At 38.5% G+C, this 14,332-nt stretch overlaps 1 long non-coding RNA gene and 2 gene segments (V, D, J or C); all 3 read right to left on the bottom strand.

The window, feature by feature from the left end:
- Positions 1–268: 268 nt before the first annotated feature.
- Positions 269–770, bottom strand: LOC116065222 (the record flags this gene model as incomplete). The annotated part of the segment is given in 2 exon segments: positions 269–603; positions 700–770. Coding segments are annotated over 2 exon segments (378 nt in total), but the record flags the coding sequence as incomplete, so codon positions are not given.
- A 3,286-nt stretch (positions 771–4,056) lies between these two features.
- Positions 4,057–4,710, bottom strand: LOC118494098. The gene is made up of 2 exons (XR_004896154.1): positions 4,596–4,710; positions 4,057–4,496 (listed from the first exon to the last, which is right to left on the bottom strand). It is a non-coding gene; the product is annotated as an uncharacterized LOC118494098 (long non-coding RNA).
- Positions 4,711–13,330: 8,620 nt separating this feature from the next.
- LOC118494089 lies at positions 13,331–14,332 on the bottom strand. The segment is given in 2 exon segments: positions 13,331–13,868; positions 14,010–14,332. Coding segments are annotated over 2 exon segments (624 nt in total).

Below are 14,332 nucleotides of genomic sequence, written 5' to 3'. Positions count from 1 at the left end.
GTCAGACACCGCCTACCAAGAGTCTGGGTCTGTCCGAGGTTTCTTCCTAACAAAAAAGGGAGTTTTTCCTTGCCACTGTCGCAATAGCTACTGCTAATGCTTGCTCTTGAGGCAACCACTGTAATAGTTGGGGCTTCGTAAACTACAGAGTTTGGTCTAGACCTACTCTATCTGTAAAGTGTCTCGAGATAACTCTTGTTATGATTTGATACTATAAATAAAATTGAATTGAATTGAATTGAATTGAATTGGGTATTTGTGTAGGTCTGTTGGTGGTTTGCATCACTGTGTAGCTTACACGCACACAGTAATACACAGCTGTGTCCTCAGGCTGCAGATTCACTCCTGTTAATGTCACTGAGCTAGAAGACGTGTGTGTGTGGTAAAGGAACTTGTTCTTCAGAGCATTATTTTGGTAAAAGTCTCCTCCACCCCACCGATGGGAAATCCAGTCCATTGGTTTTCCTTCACTCTGTCTGATCCAACCTGTTGCATAGCTGTTATCAGTCAAAGAATAACCAGAGACCTGACAGCTGATGGTCAGAGACTGTCCAGGCTGCACAACCATTGAGTCTGTCTGGATGAGATCAATACTGTTCACACCTGTGGAAACACAAATCAACATTATCTCCATCATTCATCAGACTATTCAGTGTTTCTAATGTGTGTATTAGTGTAAATCCACTGAAAGCTCCTCACAGGATCCAGCAGCCAGCAGCAGCAGCAGAGCTACAGAGAACATGTTGATGTTGAAGGTGATCTGATGGGAGCTTCTCTTCTTCTGCTGCAACTGACAGCATGATATCAAGTCTTTATAGTAGACTGTGAGGAAGTTTACTTTGCATAGAGAAGGACATTGACAGGCTACAAAAGAAGGATGAACTGTCCTGTAACACGTAATCAAGACTATTGTAACCATCTAATTTACTACAGGAAAGGAAATGTAATATGTAATAAACATATAAGAATTGATCTTCCCATCTGACTCTCATGAAATCACAACATTTCTATTAACTATTCTGTTAACGTGATAGTTGGCTGATTTTGTGATTGTCTTAATGTAGGTGTTGCTTATCAAATAATTGATTTCTTCAATGCAGTAATTAATGGTTATGTAAAAATGTGTGTCCACATATGATATGTTAAGATAATCTGTTGCTTTACAGAATCTAAGTAGTGTGAGCATGTAGAGACCCAAGAAAGGATACTTGGGAAACTTTGTGTCATTTTTATCACTCAAATGTGTAATTACTGAATGACGAAAAGTGCTACCCAGTTTTACAGTCTGCATTACAGTATGTGATTATTATGTCACACAATATCTTAAAATAAATGTTCTCATTCTCGACAAACCTCATAACACAGAGGAAAACACATTTAGACACCAATAGTCTCAATAAAACTGAGACTCAGTCAGTTGTTCATCATGACATTGGTCGGTAAAAAGTAAAACAGAAAGTCTAAAACCACAAAATCATCTGCTGCGGTCATTGTGTGCCTCTTTTTTAATAATCTTACATCATATTTAAAGTCTCTTTGCAAAAAATGTACACATATGAAGCATCAATGTTGGTCTAACTGGAGCATAGAAGACTCTGTTTAGTGTTATTATATCTGCAGAGTGAAAATATGCCTGTATTTTGTTTTCTTCATATCCAAATACAGATAACTTTATGGCATTAAACTGTCAATATTGTCTCCACCTATATTCTAGACATTTCTCTGCAGTTAAAACAGAACAACAGTTCCTTAATGACTATATTATTATTCTTTCAACAATAATTATCATTTTATATGAAATAGTTATCTCCATACACGATACAAGTAAATTCACTTTGTATGTAAACAATAACGTAAAATGCTGTCATCACTCATCTCCACTTTCAGCTGTTTTCTCTAAGAGAAATGATTTTAATGAAACGACAGTACATGAAGGAAAGAGTGACATATTCTTATTTACCTATTGATTTTTATTACAGAGCAATATGATTTATGTTAGAGTTTGAGTATCAGTCAGTTAAGATCAATGAGAACAGCAGATCTGAGTTTCTCCTTTTAGTAACAGAGGAGAGAGAAACTAGACACTGACTGTCCTCTAGTGATTTTATAAAAGAAACAGTAACATTATTTTTCATTCTCATAGATTCTACATCATATCATTTACAGACATAATTGTGTCTTAATTTGTAGAAATGTAAAGTATTTGTAGAAGTTTAATTTCGGCAACCAGATTGTTGGGCTGTCTTTGGACCTTGTATCAAAAAGAGATCTTTTATGTGTTTTTAACGTGTTTTCTGAAATGTGTATAATGCAGGGAGGATTATTAATGTATTATAAAAACATACTGTATATGAAAATTAGATTACAGAATATAAAACAACTTAACAACCTGAAAACAACAAAAATGTAATATAAACATTAAAATATATAAATGTTATAAAAAATACTTCAAACTTTGCTCCACCAGCCATTTTGTACAGCTGCTCAACCAACTCCAGTCACTGTGGGTCTCGAGCACAATAATAAACAGCAGAATCTTCAGTCTTCAGACTGTTCATCTGCAGATACAGCTGCTCTCTGCTGTTGTCTCTGGAGATGGTAAACCGGCCTTGAACTGACTGAGAGTAGTACATGTTGCTACTGGTATGAGTGATAGTAGCAACCCACTCCAGTCCTTTTCCAGGAGCCTGTCTGATCCAGGCCATATAGTAGCTACTGAATGACAATCCAGATGTTGTACAGGTCAATCTGTGGGATTCTCCAGGTCTTTTAATCGCTGGTTCAGATTCTGTCAGACTCTGACCATCAACACCTGTCAAACCAAAAACTATAAGCATGTCATGCATTACCTTGGTACAAAGATCAGAGAAAATCTTCATGTGAAATATGTCAGTAATACAAATGGGAATGTCAAATCAAGATCAGTGAAAATCTTCACCTGCCCAGCAGAGAGTTAAAAGCAGCAGTCCTGTCCTATAGTCCATCATGTTAAACTGTGTGTCCACTGTTCTCTGTCCTCCTCTCTGTACTCAGATAAGTAGAGGTGGAAGATATCTGAGATTTACATTGACTCCTCCTCACAGGGAGGATACCACTAGATTAGGCTTGGCATTCAGTTTTTGTTTTGTGAAAATGTAATGTAAATGAGCCCTGTGATTGATTGCCGACTTGTCCACGATGTACGCCGGCTCTCGCCCCAATGTCACCTGGGATTGGCTCCAGCCACCATGACCCCCAATAATAAGAGTGTATAGTTGATGGATGAATGAAAAGTGAATGTTTATTTTTTTTTTCTCTAAGTCAAAACAAGTAATGCTTGTCTGACATGTTTCAATTAAATTGAATATGTCTTATATTAAGATCCCAGCCATGTTCCTGTCAGAGAAGCAGAAATCATGTCAATATATATATCAGCAACTGACAGGGGGTGATTGAATGCTCTAAACAGCTAATCTTTGGTTTTTATCGAGCAATGCTGAGAAGGTAGTGCAGAATTGTACCTTTTGTTGTACAGGCACAATACAGGTACAAATTATTCAGGTACATTTTTGTACACCAGATCATTATAAACTACATTCTAGTCATTATAAAAAAATATTGGATCTTCTCTATTTGGTCATACTGGATTGCATTATATTAAAGAGATAAGCCCAATAAACTGGTAACTATTTGTTGCAGTTTTAAAGTGTTAATATTTCCCAACAAACTGAAGACTTTGCTCCTTCTACAAAACATGAGAAGTGGTAGCATTGATTTAAAGTTGCCACAGCATTGAAGTAATTGGATAATGAATGATTACATGAAATTAGTAAATTGTCTTTGATTCTTAAAAATCTATTGTAATAGTATGTTTATGCAGTATGTGGGATACACCCATATTATCAACTCACCCAAAGCTACTACAGCTTGTTTCACTTTAAAAAAATAAAACAAAATCTAAAAGCCCATAATGTTTTAGGAAGGAAGAACAAAATACTATTTTATCCAAAATACTATTTTTTGCTGGTCAGCCACACACAAATTGTGTAAACACAGTAAATATTTGCAGACAATGTGTATAATATATTTAATTTGTCTAAAATATAAACACATGTGATGCTGATTAGAAAACCCAGATGTTATTATGATCACTAAACATATCTGTTGAGGTTTTTGTGCAGCTGCTCCACTGTCTTCAGTCACTGTGTCTTCTCGAGCACAGAAGTAAACAGCAGAATCTGCTGCTGTCAGGCTCTGGACCTCGAGGTACTGAGTGCTGCTGGGAACATCTTGAGTAAAACTGAAACGGCTTTGAAAGGAGCTGGCATAGCTCGGAGTGTTTCTATATGGGCTTATTCTCCCAATCCACTCCAGAGCTTCTCCTGGTCTCTGTCGTATCCAGTGAATATAGTTGCTTGTCATGCTATAACCAGATATGATACATGACATCTTCACTGTCTCTCCAGGTCTTTTCACCTGAGAGGGAGACTGGTCCAGTTTGATCTCACTCCAAACTCCTGTAAGGAAAGAAATGATCATCATCCATCACACTTGAAAATATTAAGCATTTAAAAAAAAATTGCTTTACTTTGTAACTGCAAAAATGATTTCCTCACCATTAATAGCAACTACAAAAAATAAACCCCAGACAATCATATTTCCCATCAAACTCTGTAATGAACTGATGTCTGATCAAAGTCTTTCTGATATATATGAAACTGTCAGTTGTTCTGCCTCAAATGATTCTACAGCTGCTGTTGGTGTGTTTATAAAGAAGGAAGAGTTTGCATAGACCTCCCTCTACAGGTTTAAAAGGGAACATCATAGATGTACTTTACCTGCTGCTTGATGTGTGATTATTTTAAGAACAGAACAATTAAGACAAAATGACGAAATGAAACATTGAAGGCCTGGAAACAATGTATTTTACTGTAAACATCCTGCATACAATACATAAAAAATATATATATATATATACACATACAGGCAGAGCTTTACATTGCAAGTATTTCACTCACATTTGCCCCTAAAAATAAATGTGTGATCCAGAGATATCATTTACGAGCAGTGTGTGAGTAACTATTATGACATACTGTGATCTTTTTTCGTCTCACTGCTCATTGTTCAAAAAAAATATTTTAATATAATAATAATAATAATAATAATAATAATAATAATAATAATACAATAAAATATAATACTAAAATAATAATAGTAATAATAATATTGTTTTTTTATTTTATTTTATTATTTATTTATCATGACATCCTCCTCTCCTCAGATTCTGGTCATCTCAGCATTCTCATCCTTGTTGACCTCAATGCTGCTTTTGACACCATCAACCAAACCACTGGAGTAATCTTTGACACTGACTTCTTTAATTCCAATTCACATCTCCAACTGTTTAACATAGCGTGTTTCTGTCATCTCTCTCCTCTGCTGCTGAAACTCTAAACCATGCCTTCATCACATCCAGACTCAACTGCTGGAATAGAAGTCATTGTACTACACTGTAAACCTGGATGTAGTTGTAATTAAACAAAATTAGTGGTCACTACTTATACTTTCATGTTTTGTTAAAAAACATATTTATTACTAAATCACATTAGTTGTTTTAATCCGCTTAAGTATGCAGTGCACAGATCGTATCAAGCAGAGAAAACTAAAGATGTTAAGTTCCTGTATGGGAGGGGTGGGTCATTTGAACTTCTCTGCGCTGAAGCGATGCAAAGGCTCATGGGGAAAAAAAAATTCTGAACTGTTTCTGTCCTAGTTATTAGTGTGTTTTAATAATGTTCTGTTAATGTTTTGGGTGTGCATTTATGTTATCTGGGTTTTAGTTTTGTATGGTTGATTTAGGGTTCATGTACAGTATATCTACATTTATTGATGCGCCATGACCGAGACCCGGGGGCAACTGATGGGGCATGGGTAGTGAGTTGGTGCTTAAATATTGGAAATTAGTTAATTTGTCTCCTGAGTTAGTTTCTGTGGCCAGCACAGTACATTTTCTTTCTGTTTTAGTGGAATGTATGTGCTAAAGACACAGGTCTTTAAATCATACTGACATAAAGGAAAAAACAATATTTATTTGAGGGTTTTCTTTAAGAATCAATAAGTATCCTGTTGTAAAATTTGTTATGTTTATTTGCATGTTTAAAACTATAGTGCACAGTTTCTGTCTCCCCCATGATGAAATTTAATTAATGACAACAAAACTTACAGCGCATCCACATGATACAAGCCTTCCGTGATCACGCCGAGGAGGACACGGAGGATTAAAAAGCATGATAGACTCTTCAGAAGAGGTAATTATCTTTGCTTGATTTTCTGGGCGCGAAAGTCGCCGGACAACACCAGATTCTGAACATAGCCATACTGAGAAATACAGAGAGAGTTGTGTGGAGCTGATAGTCTTAATTAGCTTTGTATCAACACATTTGGCAATGGCTTGAATGTAACGGACGTTAATTAAAGGACAATTCCGGCGCAAAATGAACCTAGGGGTTAATAACACATGTGTACCGAGTCAACCTTTCTCTGTGATATGTTTTCATGGTAATCAAATGTGTATGTAGCTTGAAACAAGCTAGCACGAACCGCTGATTAGCTTAACGCTAGGCATTCGGGGCATTGGTAGAGTAAAATTAAATCGCTATTTTATACCACTAACAAGGGTCAAAATAGCACCACACTTCAACGGTTGCATAATCAGGGTCCCTACATGTAAAGCGAAGCATTGAGAACTTTGTAAGTGTACAGACAGTTTATTAAAAAGATAGTTTATAAAGACATTACATTACCTTTGGGTATAAAGGCAATCGCCATCTTGGGAAGACAGTCACGATCAGTCGAACGATGAACGCCCTGTAGTAGGTAAATCACCTTGTCGGCTTGAGATAGGTAAACAACATCTCATGTCTCCTAAAGTTATTTTTGATCAAATTGCTGTTTTTCATGTGAATAAAGCTTATGTGCAAATTTATTTTTAAATTAGCAAAATGAAATCAACTTTTGAAGAAAATTCAGCTGCATTTCTACATAATCACTTAAATAAGGTAAATTAATGTTAAACAATTTCTAAAAGTCTAATTCTTCTTGTGGGAGTACAGACAATGATGTATCAGTGATTGAAACCTCCAAGTATTTAAACTAGGGCTGTCAAAATTAACGCCATAATAAAGAGTTAACGCAAACGCTTTTAACACCACCAGTTGTTTTTGATGTAGGATTAATGCATGCGTGTTTTGTGATTTGGGCCTCAGGACGCTCTTTAGTTTTGGGAAACCAGGAAGTGATGCACAGTAATGTTGTGGGTGGCTAGCAGAAACAACCCTTGAGCAGAAATGGATAAAGAAAAGAGTTTTGAATGGCAAGTTCAGTTTGAAAGCCCTTCCAGATGGTTCTCTTGACAAGACTAGGAGTAGTGGTGGAATTGTAATTGGAAATTGGTTCTCTGACAAACACATTTTAGATTGTTAATGAGAAGAAATAACAATGTTATGAAAGAGAAACTGACTTTTGAGAAACTGACTGCACGCTGTCTGATCCAAGCTGTGTAGTAGCTGCTACCTGCATTTATTTTTTCATGTATTTGCTTACTGACTGTATTTGCTGCAAACATAAATACATTGACAGCAGCCAGAATCATGTGAATAGTAATACATTTTGCAGCTTTTAATAAAAGACGTGTAATGGTTTCAGTGTTTGCAGATGTTTAAAGAAACAGACATACAGAGAAACTTGGAGCCTTTTAGAGGAAAACAGCTGATCAGGAACTGAAACGTGACAAAATGCAAAAAACTAAATCCTTTAACAAAGATGAGAACTATTGTAGTTCATCCATTTACAAGTTACTCTTCTGTAATAAACAACATATTTTACCTTCATATGTGTCGGTTATGTCAGAAATAAAATCATATATCAAATATCATGCAGCATGATTTGTACTTGTTTTAATTCAGAATTCTTAAAAGCCAGTCATACAACAATCATACTCAGATGTCTGTGTTGTCTCATTTTGAATGACTTGACCTGAGGACATTAGTCATGTGAGACAGTGCAGAGTTTATCAGCCCAGGGAGGATGAGGAAAGACAAGAAATGTTTCTTACTGCAGGAGTTGAAGTAGATTAATTTAAGCAACCAGATCGTTTTGGCAATTTTACCAACAAGTGATTTTTATTGTGTTGTGTTTAATGTTGAGTAATAATATTTCTCAGGAAAACAGGATGTAATATAATGAAGAGACAAAGGGTCATTTATTATCTAAAAATGATACATAATGTGAAATTTAGGGAAAAAAACTTGTAAACTATATAAAATATATGATATACATATTACATTCATATGTCATTTTCATTATTTGGCTTCATCAGCCCAGTAAGAATACTGTAGGATTTTTGTACAGCTGCTCAACCAACTCCAGTCACTGTGGGTGTCGAGCACAATAATAAACAGCAGAATCTTCAGTCTTCAGACTGTTCATCTGCAGATACAGCTGCTGTCTGCTGTTGTCTCTGGAGATGGTAAACTGGCCTTGAACTGACTGAGAGTAGTTGATGCTACTGTGGATAATCACAGCCACTCCAGTCCTTTTCCAGGAGCCTGTCTGATCCAGTGCATCCTGTAGCTACTGAATATAAACTCAGAGGTTGTGCAGGTCAATCTGTGGGATTCTCCAGCTCCTTCTGCTGTGTGTTGCCATGTTCTAGATCAATAAGAACACCCATATGAAACTATATGTGAAATAACAACTGTGCACCATACAGCTAAACAAAATAGGTACACAAATATATTTGTACTGTATCTGGTATTTCTGTACTCTGCATGTCTTGCATTTGCTGTTATATTGTTTGATGAGCTTATGAAATTCTGTGTATTTGATATCTCTGCTGTATGCGTGTTAGCCGCTTCACGCCTGGACACATGCTGATATGCAAATGTTCACAGAAAGATGGGTGTCTTGTTTCGAGGAAGTTTATTTGTAGCTCTGACGGTTTCCACAAAGTTTCACTATCACAGCTGTGGTCCCAAAGGTGCAGAGAGAGCGGGAAGTGACTCTCCAAAGATTATATGTTTAGAAACTGAAAAACCTTCAAAGCTTAACTACTAACAGAAGTTTCCGTTATGTTGACTTGATGTGTTATTATTTTAGATGTTCATAGAGCCCTGTGTTGTGACGCTTAATGACAACAAATTCCTCAAAAGCTTTCCATGTTTATCACAAGCACATCACAATCACTCATATTCATTCTCTCTTTAATTTAATAATGTGGCTGTCCAAATTTGATTTATTGTATATTACATTTATTGAATTAAAGATGAAAGCAAATATGATCAACAAAATGACCAAACATGAAAAGTGAAGATTTATAGTCAAACTATGAAATTCAAAGCCACATACAGAATATCTATTTCTACAACAGTGCAATATGTTATTTATGTGTCAATGAAAATCAATACTACACTTCAATAATACATTTTAAGGATACTAAAAGTTTTCAAAAGAATTAATCAATAACTTCCTAATCATCAATGTTGGAACATGTATTCATGCAACGCATTCTAATGAATGGGTTCGTAGGATATCGTACAAAATGTATGCACACTATGATATCCTATGAAATTAGGCGAGACACCTGCTACAGAGCTCTGTGAGCTGTCGCTCGTATCAGCGGCTGTTGCTAGTTGAGTTTAGCCCATAGACATATATAATAGGGGACGTACCATCTGTGATGTCACCCATTAGTTTATGGACTGCCGTTTTGAAGCCTCGAGTTTGGAGACACGGGCGTTAACATCTGTGTTTTTTGCAACCGATGTGACGATTTTTGACGAGAGGGTAAGCGGGGAAGGATGACCCGGCCAAGCCAGTGTTTTTTATTGTTGCAAGGGCGCTGCGCTAAGCTAAACGCTAAAGAGGGAAAGTTGCTGATTTCACACCCTTCTGAAGTGAGTCATCCAGTGGAGATTTACCAGCAGGTAAACGTGGACCTCTGCGTAGGCAACTGCCGCCATCCATCTGCATGTAAGGCAGTACAGAAATCCGGCAAACTTTCCCTTGAGTTACTCCCTTAAGTAGATAGAATGCAGGTTTAAGGCACTTCTGCGTTGGCTTCATTTTTTTAGGCCTAGACAGTTTGTCCATTATTATTATACAATCTATGGTTTAGCTGACAAAAGGTTACTGGGAACCGGCTACAGGGCACACGAGATGATGGTCCTTGGGGCCGTGGCAGTTAAGTTTAGCCAACAACAAGTGAGCTTAATGTGGCATCCACAGTTAAGTTTGGGCACCAAAACCACTTGTTAAGTTTAGGAAAAAGATTTCCACAGCGCTCTTATACAGCAGCAGTCAATGTGGTGCATACAGCAAAACGTACGTCCCCAGGAAGCAGGCAGTGAGCTCCAGATCCTGCAGTCGCAAACGGACTCTGCAGCCCCGCACCGCAATAGCTCCTCTCCGTCCGCCTGCCACCGGCAAAGGCAATGGAACTTTCCGCCAAAATCGACGTACAGGTCGTCCTGGACTACGTGGAAGATCCTCCCGATCACCACTGTGTCTTTGTCCGGTCCCATCTGGATCAGCAGGGACTGGCGGTGGAGCTCACTGCCTGCTGACACCACGCAGCTGGAGCCCCAGGCCGCACTGCTGGGCCCGCTGGAAGGAAGGGAAGCCCGGGAGAACCAGTACCAGGATTGAGCAGAGCGGACGCTCACAGGCTGCTGAAATTTAAATCACAGGTTTCTTAAGGTGAGTCTGGCGGACATGACCGGGGGACCGGCGCAGCAGCTAGGCTTTTTTTTCCTCCATGTCACCTCCGGGGCTCCGTAAAAAACTGTTCAAAGATGAGTAGGTCAAAAATATCCTTTCCTTTATGTGCTTGAGTTTTATTTACATGACTGGGCTTTAACTTGTAAAGTACCTGGTCAAACTGTAATGTATAAATTCTGTATTACATTCAGTCTTTAGTCTTTAGTACAACTAAGAGGAAGCCTGCATGTTTACCTTGACCAGGCTGAATAGCATGCTATAGAGAAGAGAGGATATGAAGAGGATTATGAAGGAGAAGACTGTGGACCAAAGACTGCTGTACTCTTCCTCCTCCAAGGCATCATCTGTACAGCTCAGAGCAAAACTCAGTTTTGAATCTGGAGTAAAGGAAGGCATAGGCAGTTAGGTTTGTGTGTGTGTGTGTGTGTGTGTGTGTGTGTGTGTGTGTGTGTGTGTGTGTGTGTGTGTGTGTGTGTGTGTGTGTGTTTGTGTGTGTGTGTGTGTGTGTGTGTGTGTGTGTATGTGTGTGTGTGTGTGTGTGTGTGTGTGTGTGTGTGTGTGTGTGTGTGTGTGTGTGAGAGAAAGAGAGAGAGAGAGAGAGAGAGAGAGAGAGAGAGAGAGAGAGAGAGAGAGAGAGAGGTTTTTAATAAGATAGCACATAAGCAAGGGCGTAAATCCCAGGGGGGTCAGCACCCCATCTAAGGGTTGTCCCCCCCTAGAAATATCATTAAAACAATGCTGTGTATTGTAAATAACATAATGATGTATACTTAAAATATCTGTGTAAGCAGTAAAACAATACAAACCCCAAAAAATGCTTTTTAAGTTTAGAAACATTTTGAGTCCCCCCTCCCTTGCCTCACAGTGGTTTGGTCCACTGCATGCTGTAGGATCTGCGCTAGTAGACTCAGTCACATCGGTAGTGACAGGAATGTAGTAAGTTAGTAGGCGGTCCAAGGCTGTTTTATTCACATTAAACATCGGATTAAGTTTTTCTTTTCTCAAATAGAAATTATGCTGAGTAATTAATGAATTAGTCATGACAAAAAAGTTCGCTATGTTAGTGTAATATAATGTAACGTTACCTAGCTTATAGCTTGTTGGATAGAAATGCACCCACTACAACTAACGTTACCACGGCGATAAGCCTAACGTTATGTGTGTGAACTGATATTAGGGTTAATATTGAAGATCTACAGTTGTGTTTTGCTCAATATGAAGTTAAGTGGCTGATCAGTTAAATACATATCCTCTGTCCCAGATGAAACCTAATATTTAAGTGAAGGATGCAAGATCATTTTATGATTATAATATGACCGCGTGGTGAACCTATGAAACTAACTCATATTTAGACATCTGGCGTTAAAGATTTGTGTTGACATGACAGAGAAAAGAAAAACAGACATAAGATATTTTTTCAGTAGGCCTACACCAAAACGCCAAGTAAGTACAATAAGTCCTCATATCAAGACAATTTGGTAACATCTTTATAAGAATGGGTGCTTATGGAAATACTAATATCACTCTGCACAGGCAAAGGAGATAGAAAGACCTGAGGAACAGGGAGACCAGGGATAGTCAGGTGGAGAGTCTCAGGGAGACCAGGGACAGTCAGGGGTAGAGTCTCAGGGAGAACAGGGACAGTCAGGTGGTGAGTCTCAGGGAGACCAGGGACAGTCAGGTGGAGAGTCTCAGGGAGACCAGGGACAGTCAGGTGTAGAGTCTCAGGGAGACCAGGGACAGTCAGGTGGAGAGTCTCAGGGAGACCAGGGACAGTCAGGGGTAGAGTCTCAGGGAGACCAGGGACAGTCAGGTGTAGAGTCTCAGGGAGACCAGGGACAGTCAGGTGGAGAGTCTCAGGGAGACCAGGGACAGTCAGGTGGAGAGTCTCAGGGAAACCAGGGACAGTCAGGGGTAGAGTCTCAGGGAGACCAGGGACAGTCAGGTGTAGAGTCTCAGGTAAGTGTGCTGAGCTTAATTCATATTTTTGGAGGTGTGTGGCTGTCAGGGTGAGCAGATGAGCTGTACCAGTGGCTCACTAATTTACATTATGATCAGCTAATTTAACAAGTGTACAAAAGCATTGTATTTCTTTTATATGGGGACATTTTTTCAAAATAAGTCATTATGTTTTAAGGTATTTTTGTGGCTTGATTATAAACAACTTCAAAATAAATACATGGTTTTAAAGAAGAATATTTCGGTCAATTTAGTCATCTTTTTTATTGAATCAAGAGAAACAATGAAAAGAAGGATAATGGTACAGTCTCCATGCTACACTAATGATAGTATTAAGGCTTTCCTCTGTGAACACATGTCCTCTACGAGTATAATTGTGGCTGTATTATTTGTGTCCCCTTTAAAAATTGCTCTTCAGAAATTGTATGTTTATTGCCCCCCCTACTGTTAGATCAGATTTACACCAATGCACAGAAGACATTTTTCTCTCTTGAATTGTGCTCAGGAACTGAAATCAAGCATTATTCACTTTGATCACATATAAAGTGTGGATCCTAATCCAGTGGAGCAGTGTAGTATTATACAGTACTACTGTAAGATATCAACAACAAAAAGGGTCTCCATGCAACATTTATTTGAAACAGTCAGCACACTTCTCAAGCTGTTAGACAATGTGACGTAGACAGATTGAAACACAATATGACAAACAATAGTAAATTACAATCACAAAGACAGGTTCTCATGGCAGAGAGTACACACAGAGACAGAACAACACATTAGCACAAACTGCCACATTTAAAGCTGAATCTACTATTTATCACATTCAAATGAGTTTCTCAGGGCCTTAGACACATCTCTGGATTTAATAGGCTTGTCGCCACTACCAGGCCATACGTTGCAGGAGAACATGATGAAGTTGTTCCACTTTTCTTTGGTGGCGGTGTAAATACTTGCAACTGAGTAGCCTTGTTTGGTCTTCTCTGGGGGGAAGTTAATGCCATCAGTATAGATGGGGGGGTTTGTTCCAATATGTTCTGACCAGGCAATGTAGTAATCCTGCTGCATCCGACTGGAGACCAGACACACCAGAGTGACCTCATCGATGATGTCCTCATCTGGGAGGATGTGGACTGTTACTTTTGGCTCGCTCCGATCTGAAAGAGATACTTAATATTTAGGCTTTTACATTTGCTATACATCGATTATGACATGTTTGTGTAAATTGGCTGTCTCCCCATGACTTACAGGTCACTGTTCTACTAATCTGTCTCCATCAAAGACACTCAGTAACATACCTCCTTTGCGGAAAGTCAGAACCTGACTAGCTAGTGTCATATCGTCTTTCCTGGCAGAACAGCGCACGTTGTTGACTTTGTACCACTCAGTGAGGGTAAGAGTCATTGTGCTGACTCCCGACTGTGTTGTTGGGATGGTGTTGGTCACAGGGGATCCATTGATTTGCCAAGTGATTTGAATTTGATTTACAACATTCGGGTCTTGTCCAGTAATGATACACTTCAACTCTGCCTGGTTGTTGCTAAATATTTCTTTGGGACTTGATTGGTTCAGTTCCATTTTGACATCAGTTCCATTTGGAGGCAATGGCTCTGTGGGTGTG

Source organism: Sander lucioperca, chromosome 21, assembly GCF_008315115.2.
Source record: "Sander lucioperca isolate FBNREF2018 chromosome 21, SLUC_FBN_1.2, whole genome shotgun sequence".
NCBI lineage: Eukaryota > Metazoa > Chordata > Actinopteri > Perciformes > Percidae > Sander > Sander lucioperca.
This window is presented reverse-complemented; position numbering and strand designations above follow the sequence as displayed.